The 17,630-nt window shown below is 39.4% G+C and overlaps 1 protein-coding gene across 1 annotated transcript in view; it reads right to left on the bottom strand.

Moving 5' to 3' along the window:
* The window catches only part of LOC134501484 (sodium-coupled monocarboxylate transporter 1-like), a 45,339-nt gene that overhangs the window by 14,296 nt on the left and 13,413 nt on the right, over positions 1–17,630 (bottom strand). Inside the window, exons 6-8 of the mRNA XM_063309327.1 lie at positions 16,827–16,967; positions 16,267–16,396; positions 8,415–8,503 (exon numbers count right to left, since the gene is read on the bottom strand). Of these exons, the coding sequence (XP_063165397.1) occupies positions 8,415–8,503; positions 16,267–16,396; positions 16,827–16,967 (360 nt within the window). The remainder of the gene's footprint in view (positions 1–8,414; positions 8,504–16,266; positions 16,397–16,826; positions 16,968–17,630) is intronic.

The following is a 17,630-nucleotide window of genomic DNA, read 5'->3' as shown; positions in this document are numbered from 1 at the left end:
ACTAGATAATTCAAAATAAATATGGTATAATTGCTGCAATACAGTAGCTTACCTTGTCTTTCAGTCTGAGCAAAATTCAGGAAATTATTTCCCAAGTTTGTGTTCCTAAGGCAATTCAGTGGGATTTATCCATGGAAAAAAATGTGCAAAGAACTGGAATACTATTAAAAGTCAACCAATTATGAATCTCTATTCTAGGATGCCCATGAGCATCTTTCATTTTTCTGCAGTTAATAATTGTATCCAATGATGTGCATCCAGCGGTGGAACAACTTTCATCATGGAAACAATAGCTTTCCCCACAATATTGCACCCCACAAAAGGCACTGCTGAATGGAAGTCTACTCATGTAACATTAGATGTAGCCTAATATTTATTTAAACATTTACACAAGATGTGCACATTTTAACACTTGGCCTTTGAATGGCAGAAGTGGCCTGTGAATTACAGGGCTTAGACAAAAATTAATTAAATTAAAAATTAATTTTATTTATATTTCTATTATATGATTATTCTCCACTCATGTATTTTACAAATTTTCCTTTTTTATCATACTAAAAGGTATAAATTGTTATACCTTGGAGGTCAATATTTTTGGGACCTGTAAGTGGCTCTTGGGCCTCAGATTATACATTTCTGTTTTATAATATAGAGATGATTACAGTGAATAGTTTAAGAGAAGCTCTGATAATAAAGATCAAAAAGACCACAGTGAAGAAATGGGACTAAAATTAAATATAAAGAAGTCCAAACTAATGACAACAGGTACAACAACCAGCCTTAGAACTGACAATGAAGATACTGAAGTGGTAGGTGGCTTCTGCCTTTTAGGATCAACCATCAACAATAAAGGAACAAGCAGTCAAGAAACAGACCACAAAAAAGCACTTGACAGAGCAGCCATGAAAGCCTTGGAAAATATATTCAAATGTTTTGTCTATACATACAAAGATCAGAATTGTGCAAGCAGTGGTATTCCCTGTGACCCTCTATGGAAGTGAAAGTTGGACTTTAAAAAAGCAGGATAGGAAGATGATTGATGCTTTTGAACTTTGGTGTTGGAGAAGACTCCTGAGAATACTGTGGACAGCCAGACCAGCACAAAGCCCTGTCACTGAAACTGATTTATTACAAGCTAAAGCTAATTTATTGGCAGCTGTTAAGACTTTGTACCCAGTTAAACCAGATTGGTGTAAAATCTCTGCATACCTTTAAAGGTAGGACAAGCACCCAGATTACTATGAGAGCCTCATTCAAACCTTTACCAAATCCTCAGTCAATGATAGTCCAGAAACTAGAACTCCCATGGTTTTAACAAGTACTTTTGTGGATGGATTTTTGCTAGGAGTAAAAATCAGAAGCTATCTGTAGAGGGCTGGCAACAGAACAAAACGAAGGAGTTGTTAGCTGCAGCCCACTATTTCATGCAATTGTATCAGGCTGGGCATACAAAGGAGGGAAAGAAGGATACAAGAATTTTGGCAGCCTGAATAGATCAAGATAAGCAATGCCCAAACTCATGGAATAGGAATCAAGGCAGGAGATGTTGTCCTAGAACTCAGGAGCTTGTTTTTACTGTGGGTGAACCGGACATTGAAAGTCCCAATGCCCGGATTACTTAGCTGCGGGCTCATCTCCAGTCGGCCTATACCCTTCTCTGGCTCAGCAGACTGCTATTCCTGTCTCTTATATCCTTCCTACACTGGCACAGTTACAAGCATAGGGCTGCCTCAGGACTGTAGCACAACAAAAGGTCCTAATGGAACAGTGACCCCAATCACATATTGTTTTAGATAAATGGAAAACCAGTCTCCTTTTTAGTTGATACCGGAGCTGTTAGGTCATGTTGTTGTTTATTCGTTTAGTCGCTTCCGACTCTTCGTGACTTCATGGACCAGCCCACGCCAGAGCTTCCTGTCGGTCGTCAACACCCCCAGCTTCCCCAGGGACGAGTCCGTCACCTCTAGAATATCATCCATCCACCTTGCCCTTGGTCGGCCCCTCTTCCTTTTGCCCTCCACTCTCCCTAGCATCAGCATCTTCTCCAGGGTGTCCTGTCTTCTCATTATGTGGCCAAAGTATTTCAGTTTTGCCTTTAATATCATTCCCTCAAGTGAGCAGTCTGGCTTTATTTCCTGGAGGATGGACTGGTTGGATCTTCTTGCAGTCCAAGGCACTCTCAGAATTTTCCTCCAACACCACAGTTCAAAAGCATCGATCTTCCTTCGCTCAGCCTTCCTTATGGTCCAGCTCTCGCAGCCATATGTTACTACAGGGAACACCATTGCTTTAACTATGCGGGCCTTTGTTGTCAGTGTGATGTCTCTGCTCTTAACTATTTTATCGAGATTTGTCATTGCTCTTCTTCCAAGGATTAAGCGTCTTCTGATTTCCTGACTGCAGTCAGCATCTGCAGTAATCTTTGCACCTAGGAATACAAAGTCTTTCACTGCTTCTACATTTTCTCCCTCTATTTGCCAGTTATCAATCAAGCTGGTTGCCATAATCTTGGTTTTTTTGAGGTTTAGCTGCAAGCCAGCTTTTGCACTTTCTTCTTTCACCTTCATCATAAGGCTCCTCAGTTCCTCTTCACTTTCAGCCATCGAAGTGGTATCATCTGCATATCTGAGATTGTTAATGTTTCTTCCAGAGATTTTAACTCCAGCCTTGGATTCCTCAAGGCCAGCTTGTCGCATGATGTGTTCTGCATACAAGTTGAATAGGTAGGGTGAGAGTATACAGCCCTGCCGTACTCCTTTCCCAATCTTAAACCAGTCTGTTGTTCCGTGGTCTGTTCTTACTGTTGCTACTTGGTCGTTATACAGATTCTTCAGGAGGCATACAAGATGACTTGGTATCCCCATACCACTAAGAACTTGCCACAATTTGTTATGGTCCACACAGTCAAAGGCTTTAGAATAGTCAATAAAACAGAAATAGATGTTTTTCTGAAACTCCCTGGCTTTTTCCATTATCCAGCGGATATTGGCAATTTGGTCTCTAGTTCCTCTGCCTTTTCTAAACCCAGCTTGTACATCTGGCAATTCTCGCTCCATGAACTGCTGAAGTCTACCTTGCAGGATCTTGAGCATTACCTTACTGGCATGTGAAATGAGTGCCACTGTTCGATAGTTTGAACATTCTTTAGTGTTTCCCTTTTTTGGTATGGGGATATAAGTTGATTTTTTCCAGTCTGATGGCCATTCTTGTGTTTTCCAAATTTGCTGGCATATAGCATGCATTACCTTGACAGCATCATCTTGCAAGATTTTGAACAGTTCAGCTGGGATGCCGTCGTCTCCTGTTGCCTTGTTATTAGCAATGCTTCTTAAGGCCCACTCAACCTCACTCTTCAGGATGTCTGGCTCTAGCTCACCGACCACACCGTCAAAGCTATCCCCGATATTGTTATCCTTCCTATACAGGTTTTCTGTATATTCTTGCCACCTTTTCTTGATCTCTTCTTCTTCTGTTAGGTCCTTGCCATCTTTGTTTTTGATCATACCCATTTTTGCCTGGAATTTACCTCCAATGTTTCTAATTTTCTGGAAGAGGTCTCTTGTCCTTCCTATTCTATTGTCTTCTTCCACTTCCGCGCATTGCTTGTTTAAAAATAATTCCTTATCTCTTCTGGCTAACCTCTGGAATTTTGCATTTAATTGGGCATATCTCCCCCTATCACTGTTGCCTTTTGCTTTCCTTCTTTCTTGGGCTACTTCTAGTGTCTCAGCAGACAGCCATTTTGCCTTCTTGGTTTTCTCTTTCTTTGGGATGTATTTTGTTGCCGCCTCCTGAACAATGCTGCCAACTTCTGTCCAGAGTTCTTCCGGGACCCTATCTACTAAGTCCAGTCCCTTAAATCTATTCTTCACCTCCACTGCATATTCCTTAGGAATATTAGTGAGCTCATATCTAGCTGATCTGTGGGTATTCCCTAATCTCTTTAGTCTGATCCTAAATTGTGCAATAAGAAGTTCGTGATCTGAACTACAGTCAGCTCCAGGCCTTGTTTTTACCGACTGTACAGATGTCCACCACCTTTGGCTGCAAAGGATGTAATCAATCTGATTTCGGTGTTGTCCATCTGGTGAAGTCCATGTATAAAGCCGTCTCTTAGGTTGTTGGAAGAGAGTGTTTGTTATGCATAGTGAATTGTCTTGGCAAAATTCTATCAGCCTGTGTCCTGCTTCGTTTTGTTCTCCCAGGCCATACTTACCTGTAATTCGAGGTGTCATTTGACTGCCCACCTTAGCATTCCAGTCTCCTGTGATGAAAATAACATCTCTTTTAGGCGTGTTGTCCAGTAGGTGCTGCAGATCCTCATAGAACTGCTCTACTTCAGCTTCTTCAGCATTTGTGGTTGGGGCGTATATTTGGATCACTGTGGTGTTAGATGGCTTGCCCTGAATTCGAATTGAGATCATTCTGTCGTTTTTTGGGTTGTATCCAAGCACTGCTTTAGCCACTTTACTATTAATTATGAAGGCTACTCCATTTCTTCTGTGGTCCTCTTGTCCGCAGTAGTAGATCTGGTGGTCATTTGATGTAAAGTGGCCCATTCCAGTCCATTTCAGTTCACTGACGCCCAGAATGTCTATCTTTAATCTTGACATCTCACCAATAACCACATCCAATTTGCCCTGGCTCATAGATCTTACATTCCAGGTTCCAATGGTGTGTTGATCCTTAGAACATCGGATTTGCCGTTCACCACCAGCACCGTCGGCCGCTAGCCGTCCTTTCGGCTTTGAGCTAGCTGCGTCATCACGTCTGGGGCTAGTTGAGCTCATCCTCTGTTCCTCCCCAGTAGCATTTTGACCATCTTCCGACCTGGGGGTCTCATCTTCCGATGGTATACCGACATATCTCTGGTTGTACTGATCCATTTAGTTTTCACGGCAAGAATACTGAGGTGGGTTGCCATTACCTTCCCCAGGGATCGCATTTAGTCTGACCTCTCTGTCATGACCTTCCCGTCTTGGGTGGCCCTTCACGGTTTAGCTCATGGCATCATTGAGGTGCTCAAGCTCCAGCACCACGACAAGGTAACGATCCTTTGCTGAAGTTAGGTCATGCCTAGTGCCAAAAGAATTTCCAAGTGCTCCTCTCACTATTGCTACCCGTTTTGCTACTGGAATTTCTGACCCTCCAATTTCCACAGAGAAACTGAGCATCTGCAGGTAATTGTGGGACCTCTGTCTGATAACCACTCTTTCTTAGTAGGAATTAATTTAGATGTCAGTCTTTTGGATGGAGACCTCTTACGTAAATTGGCAATTACACTGTACTACACTCCTGAGAGTGCATTCATGGACATTCCACACAATGAGGACCATAATCAGGTGACAGCAATGTTGGAAGTGGCAGCTGATGACATTTACTGTACTAAAGTTTACTATTCTAAAGACGAAGTTTTGCCAGACCCTCTTTTACATTGTATTCCTAAGGTATTATGGGCCACTACAAGTCAGGCTTTGAGAATATGAGACTTTAATGAACAGTCCATGTTCATTTAAAGTCTCATATTTCATTACCAAGGATGCTTCAGTGTGCAGTGAACAGAACTGCAATGAAAGGCATTTGTCCTGTGATTCAATCATTATTGGAACAAGAAATTTGAATTTAAACTTCTATCCCTGATTTTTGCTTTTGAACTGTGGTGTTGGAGGAAAATTCTGAGAGTGCCTTGGACTGCAAGAAGATCAAACCAGTCCATCTTCCAGGAAATAAAGCCAGACTGCTCACTTGAGGGAATGATATTAAAGGCAAAACTGAAATACTTTGGCCACATAATGAGAAGACAGGACACCCTGGAGAAGATGCTGATGCTAGGGAGAGTGGAAGGCAAAAGGAAGAGGGGCCGACCAAGGGCAAGATGGATGGATGATATTCTAGAGGTGACGGACTCGTCCCTGGGGGAACTGGGGGTGTTGACGACCGACAGGAAGCTCTGGCGTGGGCTGGTCCATGAAGTCACGAAGAGTCGGAAGCGACTAAACGAATAAACAACAAAATCCCTGATTTTGCTGGTGAGGGAACCTGGTTCTGATCCCCCTTCCTGGAGATTGGTTCAGGACCTTAGAGCTGTAAATAAGGTTGTTCATCCCAGATTTCTCACAACAATAGAATGCCCCTTCTTTGTTATAACACTTCCAGCTTTTTCAGCATTTGATGATGATGCTAATGGTGAGATCAACAGATTTATCCTTGCTTTTAAAAGGTCCAAGATTTTTAACAAATTTTGTCTTATAATATGTCCCTTCAGATACTTTTCTTCTTTTGTTTCTTTAAACTATAGATACCCATGAAGGCCATTAGCTATGCCTGCTCCTTCTATAATTGATGTTCTGCTACTGGGAAATGTTATCCATTCTGTTACCATATCCATAATAGACAACTTGTTCTATAATACAATCTAAGATTAGGAAATGCTAGTTTGCCTCTTTCTTTTCTGTCTTGAAAAATTTTGAATCCTACCCTTGGTTTTTTCCCCACTCCATATAAATCTATCAATTATTCTTTGCCAGTCCTGCAAATTTTTTTCTGAAATTGGAATTGGTGCCATTTGAAATAAGAAGTTCACCTATTCATTTTTATTGTTGTGATATGACCTAGACAAGAAAGTTTTAAATGTTTCCACCTTTCAAAATCTTGTTTTATACCTTTCCATAATTTGTTATAATTGTTTTGAAATGTATGTTTATTACATCCTGTCAAATAGAGTTCTATCTATTTTACTGGATCTTTTGTTATCTCATAGCCAGCCTGTTTTTTCACAAAGCCTTTTTCTTCAGAAGTTAAATGCCTTGTTATTATCTTAGTTTTCTTTTTACATTAACTGTAAATGTAATGTAAAACCTACATTAATTATGTATCTGGAAAGGCAGCCAAAATCTTACTTTCATCAACTCTGTTAGTAATATATCTTCTGCATAGTATTTCATTCTATATTCCTCACACTGAATTTGATCCCAATATATTCTAATGAATTTATATCAAATCTATGTTATAAATCATCTTCCTCTTTGGGATCTAATCTAATCTGTGACACATACTCCCAATAGTTTCATGAAGAGCCCCATAGACAAAATAGTATCTTGTGGTAACCTACAAAAGAGGTGCCTAATTGTGGAGGTACTACCCTCTGAGACCATCCCTACAGATCCACTGTAAACAGTGTCCCAACCTTCACCTCATAAAAACAGTCCAGGAGAATACTGTTATCAAAGGCATCAGAGATCCAGCAGGATAAACAGCCACATTCCCTTTGTACTTTTCCCACAGAAATTTATTTGGCAAAACGACTATAGCTGATTCTTTCCCAAATTTAGTCTGAAGCCAGATTAAAAATGTTTGAGATAACTGATACCTTCAGAAAAAAATCTTCAGCTGCATATACATCATCCTTTGAAACACCTTTCCCTAAAAATGTGTATTGTGGATGCCAGTAGTTAAGAAAATCACTGGGTAACAAGCAGAGTTTGTGTAGATTAACAACTAGATTAGCAAATAGAAGATAACAGGTGTTTGTGTTTGTGTCTATATATGCACAAATCTTAAGTGTTGAATGCTCTGATGACATAGCTGAAGTTAAAACTATTTGAAGTTTGATTTTCATTTATGAAGAACAAAATAAAATACAAGTTAAATATTTCTTAATCGTGATTTTTTTTTAGTTCATGCCGTATTTTGTACTGGATATTTTGGAAGATTATCCAGGAGTGCCAGGACTTTTTGTGGCTGGGACCTACAGTGCTTCATTGTTTTTTTCAAGAGTGGATGGGCCACTACCTTCTTTAAAGCCAGTGGCACTACTCCAACCCAAAAAGATATGTCTACCACTTTCACTGCATGGCTAGCTCATGTTAGGCCAAGATGAGCAGGAGTCAAGACAGCATGCAGTAGATTGTACAGCTACAAGTCTCTTGTCCATATCCTCCGACCTCATAAACTGAAAGTGCTCCCATACAGTTGGATTAAACAGTGTATTAAATATCTCAATATATACTGTATCAAAAGCAGTATTCAGGTTGTCACAAATATGAGCAATTTGTGTTCCAATAACTGTCCTGACTGCTTTATGCTTTCAACCAAGCTATATTCCAGAACTAGTTTGGCTCTACTAAGGAAGAAAGGCATTCATAGACAAATGTGTTGATGCCCAAGTCAAATCTATGTTCCAGAGAATGACCAAAGCTTCAGCAGGAATTTCAATCCTCAGAAACCACTAGGATCCATTAGCTCTGTGAGTGGACTATTCTAATTAGTTTCCCATCCTTGCAGATGCAAAAGACTACTGAAAGCTCAGCAGACAGTGATCTAATTATTACAGTATGGTAGATCCCCCACTTTCAGATCACTACCTTCCTACTCAGAACATAATCTTGATTTATAATGTCACACTTAAAGCTTACCTTAATGAAGCACTGTAGGTCCCAGCCACAAAAAGTCCTGGCACTCCTGGACTATCTTCCAGAATATCCAGAACAAAATATGGCATGAGCTAAAAAAAATCACAATTAACAAATATTAAACTTGCATTTTTATTTTGCCCTTTACAATTTATCATTGAAAATCAATCTTCAAATATTTTTAACTTCAGCTCCATCATCAGAACACTCAACGATTATGACTTATGCAAGCACATATCCTCTATTTGCTAATGTTTTTGTTAATCTATATAAACTCTGCTTCTTTTGTATGTGTATTACAAAGCTGCATAAGGGGTGGAACTGGCATCATGACATCTCAATGCATGTTACATCATTCAGATGAAATCTTGATGAAGATGTCTCTGGCTCCATTAACATGTTTTAAAAAGAATTATCTAACTGATCATGAAAATAACTTCCTCTGTACTGCGTCTCAACCACAGTAATTCTTCAAATGCAAACTGCAATATAAGTAAATTTCATATTTGGCCAATGTAATTCCCTTCCTCAGGAATTACAGGATTCTGTAGTCAAAGATCTGTCTGGGATCACATTACCTATCTTTGCTCTATTTAACCAATTTTACTTGACTTCAGATACATTTATATGAAGAGAAATTAGCATGTATTTTAATTTAGTAAGTATAGAAAGTATGAAAAAAATTAAGTTTATAGTTGTCTATTAGTTATACAACTATCAATCTAGAACTGCCATCCTTACTGACAGAGTAAGATTATAATTTCAAAGATTATCAATACCATTAAGAACAAAGTAGATGAACTTCCACAGAGTTCCAGAATATATTTGACTGTAACATTTCTGATATAGCTATGGAAGCCCAGAGTAGAATTTGTATTTCAATAACCTGTAAAAAAAACTAACAAAATGAAATGCTATCTTTTCCTTCCAAGTGCATACTGTGTGCTCCATACAAAGCCTTTTGCAGATGGCAGTCGCCTGCTTTTTTATATGAGTTCAGCTGTTTATTAATTTGCTATGTAAGCCAGTGTTGTTAGGGCACAGATTAATTTTCTTACAAAAATGATGAGCAGATATGGGCTCTTGTTTATTTTATAAAATGGATGGAAATTTATTATCACCAACCCTAGCAAGAGTTATAAGAAACCGAACTATTTCAATGATTTGAATTACAGTGGGGCACCCATGAGGACTGCCCACTTTCTCCTTTGCTTTTTTACTTAATTCTGGAACTCTTCACAATTTTTATTAAGTAATCTAGTGATATTACTGGAATCGCATTGGCAGGTTTTAAATATACAGGTAGTCTTCGCTTAACAACCATTTGTTTAGCAACCATCTGGAGTTATGACAGCGCTGAAAAAACCAACTTGCGATTGTTCCTTGCACTTACAACCATTGCAGCATCCCTGCGGTCATGTGAGTGAGATCTGGGTACTTGGCAACTGTCACACATTTACTGATCATCATTTTTGACCTTCCCAGCTGACTTCTGATAAGCAAAATCAATAGGAAATCACATGATTGCTTAATGACCACATGGTTCTCTTAACAACCATGTGATTTGCTTAACGACCGCCAGAAAAATTGTTGTGAAATCAGGTCTGGATTCACTTAGCGACTGCATTGCTTAGTGACCTAAATTCCAGTCCCAATTGCGATCGTTAAGCAAGGACTACCTGTACATTATTTTTATATATTTTGGTAATTTTATTTAATATTCTGTTTCATTGCCAAAATAATACAAGTGATTCAGTATTTTGGTAAGAACATATAACAAGCCTGGGGTATCGCTAATAGAATTATTTTGAAAAATTGGAAGAGTAGTATTATTTCTGATACTAAAGATTGGATTCAAAAGCAGTGTAATTTATCTTTTTTGAAAAGGAAATCTTATCTACTAAGCAAAAAAGGACACAAGATATTCTCCTTTGTCATAGATTTTATGACGTTTTGTAACATTAGAGAATTATTATTTATATTCTTTAATTTAGATTTAGAAACTTTTTGTTCTGATAACTAAACCAGACAAGGAAGAGGTGACAATAGATTTATTATTACAAATTAATAAACAACTGCAATGGTTAATGAGAATGAACTGGATTCAATCAATAAAGCTGGACACAAGGACTGTCAAGCAGTGGCAGAATGATCAAAGCAGCTGAACAGGAACTGTCTTGCACAAAAGCAACGCAACGACAAGGCGGGACTGATTGGATGAAGTCACCACAACAAGACAGAAGTAATTTATACTCAATAACTGACTAACTCAGCAGCAAGGCAAGGAGCAGAGGCAACTAAATCTGGGACAGTCAGCAACTATGAAGGCAGCAGCAATGCAGCAGCTCAGCAAAAGAAGAGGTTACTCTATTCAGCTGAGGAGAATAATCCAAGGACCAGTGACAGCAAGCAGCACAGCAAAAGGCAAGAGACAGGAGGCGTGGCAGCTGAGGGCTTCAGAACAAGTGGCAGCCAACAGCAAGATCAGGAAACAGGAAGCGTGGCAGAGAGAGACTTCAGAGACAGCGGCAGCTCAGCGGCAAGTTCAGGAGCAGGAGGCGCAGCAGAGAGAGACTCCAAGGACAGCAGCGTCTCAGCAGCAAGGTTGGGAGCAGGAGGCACTGATTGGTGGAGTCTCTGAGGAAGAGACTCAGCAGCCAATCAGCGCTCGACAGTGAAGGGCAGCAAAGAGAGCTCTAGAGCTCGAAAGGCGATTGGCTCCTCGTCGCAAATGGCGGGAAAGTCAAGCGCTTAAAAGGTGCCCTCACCGAGAACGGGTTGTCGGTGACAACCGTTCTCTCCTCCCAGCCGCGTCTCCGGACCTCGTCGCCTCAGACAATCTCCCTACCTTGTCTGCCGACTCTCCTCTTCAGGATCTTGTCTCTGCTGCTTTGGCAGAGAGAGACTCCAAGGACAGCAGTGGCTCGGCAGCAAGGTCAGGAGCAGGAGAAGAAGCAGAGACAAGATTCTGAAGAGGACAGTCGGCAGACAAAGTAGGGAGATCATCTGAGGTGACGAGGTCCGGAGACGTGGCTAGGAGGAGAGAATGGTTGATTTTTTAAAAAAAGGGAAGCCAGTCACACCAGAAATAAAAGATACAATCTTTTTGGACAAACAGATAATCTTCACTAACAAGCTGCCTTTCAACAATTTGTTTTCCCCAAATATGTGACTTTATTCTCAGTCTGTTCTTGCATAGCATGCAATGCCTGATTTACAATTAAGCACACTAAAAGCCTTTTCCCATGACATAAATGTGGCATAAACATGTCCTAACAACATAGTTTTTCTGCTTTGTTCTTATGATGGAGCCTTCCTCAGTGATTATTTCAACTCCATCCAACTCTAAAACTGGTATAAAATGTTTTACAGTTGGTATCCAAATCTGTCAATAATTTCCAAGATAGACAACTTCTGGTGGGGACATGGTGGACTGAACATCCATGCCCTCATGCTCAGCAGGCAGAACTGACAACACGGCAGTTTTTTCAAGCTCAGGCAGGTTTTTCCTGAAGCCCAGGATGTTTTTCCGAAAAAAGTGAAACACCTGGAATCACCCCATCTGTCCTTCAGACAGCTGCTTGCAGCCAGAAGATCACAAACAGCGTTTGCACTCAATTGGTAGAGCTAGCCAAGAGGCAGGGATGTCATCACTTTCCAAACCACACTATAGCCTTAAAGGGACACCAAGACCGGCCACCCCATTTCTAAATCACCCAATTTATTTTTCTTTTAAGTACACATACCCTAAGAAAGGTTTTCTACAGCAAGGAGAAGCGGGCTCTCTTGGTGCTTATCATTATTTTTGGGATCAATTTTTAAAAATCCTTTTTAAGTTTTGAACTTTGTTTTCTCTCTAAACATTAAGGAGGATTGAGAGTAAATAATTGACTCCCTGTTGTTATTTTTGTACTAAATTTGAAGATATTAGCATTTTCCTACATGTTGAATCGGCTGTTCTGAACTTTCAGTTTTCTGCATATCTCACTTTCACTTTTGTAAAGACATTCCGGAATTCTTTCAGATCTTTGACTTTTGCTGGTTAAGCTCCTAGGAGGCTCCATAATCTACTGTGTGAGACATGGAGGATTTTAAACAGACTTTCTCTGACTTCCACCAAGATTTTAAATAGATTCTTTCTGACTCCTACCAAGTTTTTATGCAAGGCATTCAGGACATTGTGGAAAATATGAGCTCTAAAATGTGTCATCTGGTTTGGGATGTTGGGGATGAAGCTGAGGAATTTAATAGTGACAGAAATGTTTCTTCTAAGAATGAGATCAGGATTTCTGTTGAATAGCTGGATGAAGATCGGGTAGTCAAGTTGGAGAAATTTAAGGGAGAGAGTGAGTTGCAAGTCACAAGTGAAATTGATCTTCTGGTGGAACACCATGGAAAAGAAGAGAGTATCATGTATGGAAGGTTTCCTGAAGAGATGTCAGAGTTTTTGAGGGGGGCAGATGGGCTGTTTGACTTTTTCAAGAGAAAAGCTCTGTGCACATTGTAGGGATATGTAAATGCTCTGGTTTATTTTGAAATGGGATAAGAGTTAAAGAATATTTATCTGGATTGCTTTTAGGGTTTGGCTGATTTCATTTATCTTTAACAATTTGGATTAAGATTATTAAGGTATAATAAAAAATAAATATCTATTTGGATGTTTTTGGATTTAATATGATTTTGTTGTTTATTTGTTCAGTCACTTCCGACTCTTCGTGACTTCATGGATCAGCCCACGCCAGAGCTTCCTGTCAGTCGTCAGCTCCCCCAGCTCCCCCAAGGACGAGTCCATCACCTCTAGAATATCATCTATCCATCTTGCCCTTTGTCAGCCCCTCTTCCTTTTGCCTTCCACTTTCCCTAGTATCAGCACCTTCTCCAGGATGTCCTGTCTTCTCATTATGTGGCCAAAGTATTTCAGTTTTGCCTTTAATATCATTCCCTCAAGTGAGCAGTCTGGCTTTATTTCCTGGAGGATGGACTGGTTGGATCTTCTTGCAGTCCAAGGCACTCTCAGAATATTCCTCCAACATCAAAGTTCAAAAGCATCTATCTTGCTTCTCTCAGCCTTCCTTATGGTCCAGCTCTCGCAGCCATATGTTACTACGGGGAATACCATTGCTTTAACTATGCGGACCTTTGTTGTCAGTGTGATGTCTCTGCTCTTAACTATTTTATCAAGATTTGTCATTGCTCTTCTCCCAAGGATTAAACTTCTCTGATTTCCTGGCTGCAGTCAGCATCTGCAGTAGTCTTTGCACCTAGAAACACAAAGTCTTTAATATGATTAAGATTATTAAAATTGTTGTATTATCAAGTACAATGGCAGACAATTTGTATGTTTTTTAGTTTGATCTTTATTATAGTAGACAGAAATGTATAGAAGAGTGAAAAGGTGAAAGGTCCCCTGTGCAAGCACCAAGTTATGTCTGACCCTTTGGGGGGATGCTGCTTTCGCGACATTTTCTCGGCAGACAATAGCAGGGTGGTTTGCCATTGCCTTCCCCAGTCGTCACCTTCCCCAGCAAGTAGTAGGAAGGAAATAATAAAATAAATGTTATCTGGGTGTTGATTAGGAGGTTTATATAATTTTTTTCCTTTTAATATAAGGGGAGGGAGTAACTGTTTTTAGTGATTTTTACGATGTGCCAATGGAATGATTTATAGAAATAATGTGAATTTGGTTTAATAAATAGTGAAGGATTCTATATCCTTGCTGTTAAAAGTCAGAAGTCACCTCTTTTTGTAACTTGGAAAAAAAATTTCTCTTGTGTTTCTACACTTTTTTAGTTTTTTCTCTTTTTTCTTTGTAATTTTTTGTTTCTCTGTAGCTTTTATCTTTGTTTGAAACTTAATAAAATTCTTATAAAAATAATTTTCAAGATAGACAAATCATACAATAACAAATGTTGGAAATAACATGAAACAGGAGCAACATTTTACCACATGTGGTGGGCATGTAAAAAAACCTCAAAAGTATTGGAAAGACATACATAGTACCATCCAGAGAACTTTGGAAATTAAATCTGGAATGAAATGACAATTTTTTTTTAACTAGGTATAATCCCAGATTGCATTAACAAGAAACACCACAATTTACTGACATATATGCTCACAGCTGCAATGATAAACTTTGTCCAGCACTGGAAGAAAGATTGGGAATTTAAACTTGGAGAATATGCAGCATATACAGCTTACAGGTAGCCCTTGCTTAATGTAAATTCATTCAGCAACTGTTATGATGGCACTTAAAAAACAGACCTGCGACCGGTCCTTGAACTTATGACCGTTGCAGCGCCCCTGTAGTCATATGATAAAGATTCAAGCCAGCCCGCATTTACTACCAACCCATCAACCCCCAGTTGACCTTTACTGTCTTCATTGTCCTGCCTACCCTCCGCTGAGCTCACCATCCTGGACACACATGGGGAGGTGCTGTGGCTCTGGGTCTTTTTGCTGCACCACGGCTCTGGGGCTTCTTGCCACACCATAGCTCTGGGGTTGCTTGCATCCTCAAGCATCCTCCCCCAGCCTCCCTGTGCTCATACCACACCTCACCAGCCACTCGCACACCTTCACGTATCCTCTCCCAGCCCCGCTGTGCTTGTGCCCCACCAGCTACTCACACACCCTCATGCACCCTCCTCCAGCCCTGCTGCACTCATACCATGCCTCACTGGCCAGCTGCACACCCTCATAGACATTTTCCCTGCCTTTCTGAGCTCACACTGCCTGTTGCCAGCCAGACACACACCCTTGTGCAGCCTCACCTACCCCACAGCAGCCACCCCCAGACTCACCATGCTACTGAAACCTGACATCAATACAATGTTAAATACTATTCAAAAACAGATGGACTAAGGGTTGTTCCATTGGTATGTTAGAAGATATGGATTTATATCCATACATTTCCATACCCCCAGAATTGAGTGTGACCTACATCAGCCCTGGAACTGATCAAGCTCATTTCCATTCCATTGACATCAATGGTAGGTAAACACTTTAAAAAGGAAACAAATGGAAAGAAAGGAAAAATAGAAGCTGCTCCTGAATCTCTTCTGGCCTACCAGCATAAGACCAGGAGAGTTTGTATTCCTCAGACTAAAGAAAAAAGTATTTCTAAGATAAATTGGGCCCATAAACATTTAAAATTGTCCTTGGAAATTAATAGCTGGACAATGATCTGAACTAAGGCAGATACTACATATTCCCTAGTGCAGCTGCTGATAGTGCAAGCTGAAAATTCTGAATTCTGAATATATATATATATATATATAAATTCATTGAGGTATGAAAGATAGTGAGAAGATCCTTGACATCCAATACAGATGTGTATATTAGTTACGTATAGCTGTAACTAATCTGAAACATCCTGGCCAGCATCATAGCCTGTTATTCAAAAAGTAAAATGCATGTATAAAAGAGTATTCTCAAATTTCAGGCCAAGGGTAAGTCAATGTTTATTTGAAACACAGTTCCTAGAAGGCATTCTTAAGATGCTAAAACAGATTCTTAAGCAACTCTAATTTGTTTTACCTACCAAACAGAGAGAAGTGATAGTTCATGTTAATAGTGGTATATTGCATCAGATACATCTGAAAACACTTCACAAATTTCTTCTTTCTTTACTTCCACAAAATATGTATATTTTAAATTTATCCCCACTCCAGAAATACAGCATTCTCTTCCATCATGGATTTAAATCTATCTATTCTGAACAAAAAAGTACATTTTTGGGGTCCAAACACGTTAATTTTTCCAAAATAACCTAACCCTTCATTTTTACATGGAAGATGCAGAGAAAAGATAGAATAAATTCAAATGACAAACATTTCATTTGTAATGAATACAAAACCTGATCGGGTGCTGATACAACTCCGGCTGTCAATGGATCACAATCCTTGTATATTGAGTACATGGATAGTCCATTCAGTGATGCAAAAATCAGAACTATCCAGAGTCCCACAAGATTCAGATATAGAGCACTGTAACAAAATTGTATAAAAGTTTGGAAGATTAGAAAGCTTTCTTTACAAAATTATATTACCATAGAGAAGTACTCTCATGCTATGTTTTTATGCTGTAATCTTTTTATCTTAAGCAAAATGTGAAGTATTAGTGCTTCCCTTTTATAGTAATTCCTACTACCACAAAAAGGTAGCATACAGCCATTCTTCACTGCTACTTTTAACAACTATGTAAGATAAGGTCAGAGTCTTCAGAAATAACAAATTAAGCCAAATACTAATGAGTTCAGCAAGGGTGTTCCATATGTGGAAAAAGGCATGAAAATCCTATTTTTTTGTTTAGCAAGATGTTGCACTGCAGAAGAGAACCACTATGCTTATATATACATATCCTACTACTGCAAGGATTTTTGGATTGGAACAATGCATTTACAATATGTAGACTCACCATTTGGCATCCCATTGTGATCTGCAAGCAAAATATCGTTGAACTTGACTTTGATTGGTCGCATATGTGCCAAGCCAAGCAAAAGTGCCACCAATAAGAACAGTCCACACAGTATGCCTTTGCAAAGGATTTGGGTTAAAGCTAAGTAGAAGATACAAGAAAACAGTTTAAATATTTTCACTGAAAGAACTCAAGAATTCAGTGGAAAAAAACCAGACTTTTGGATTTAACAAACGTTCGTGTTTTTCCCAGTAGAAATATAGGAAGTATAAATAATTAAATAAATCACCTTATAGGTGACACTTCTCTTGTTTTCAGACCAAGGCCATCATCTAGAAGGAGCTCCAACTTGCCTATAACATGTTACTGTAGTACAAAATCACTTGCTTTGCAAGATGGGCAGCAATATAAATTGGACAAATAAATAAATAAATAAAATGCATCACCCCATAAAGAAAAGGATGGAGCACTGATTAGGTGTCATTTTTCACTTTCCCATTCACAAGTTGGAGAAAATGTTAGTTGGCTCAAACAGGGAAAGATGAAGGTCTATGCACTGGCAAAAAAAAATGTTTCTTGTGGCTTTGTGGAAAGAGCTGCACAGAAGGCTAATTTCTGATCTTGGCACGTATGCAAGACACATAATGCAGATCTGAAAACTACTGGGGGAGAAAGTTTTCTTTAAGGAACTTGAAATGGTGACAACGGCATTCCACGGGACATACTTCTTACATCAACATACTGTGTGAGTCATCTGAATCAGTCACATCTCGAAAAGGTGGTTGCAAGGATTTAGGATTTTTG

The sequence above is a fragment of the Candoia aspera genome, chromosome 7 (genome assembly GCF_035149785.1).
Source record: "Candoia aspera isolate rCanAsp1 chromosome 7, rCanAsp1.hap2, whole genome shotgun sequence".
Lineage (NCBI taxonomy): Eukaryota > Metazoa > Chordata > Lepidosauria > Squamata > Boidae > Candoia > Candoia aspera.
This window is presented reverse-complemented; position numbering and strand designations above follow the sequence as displayed.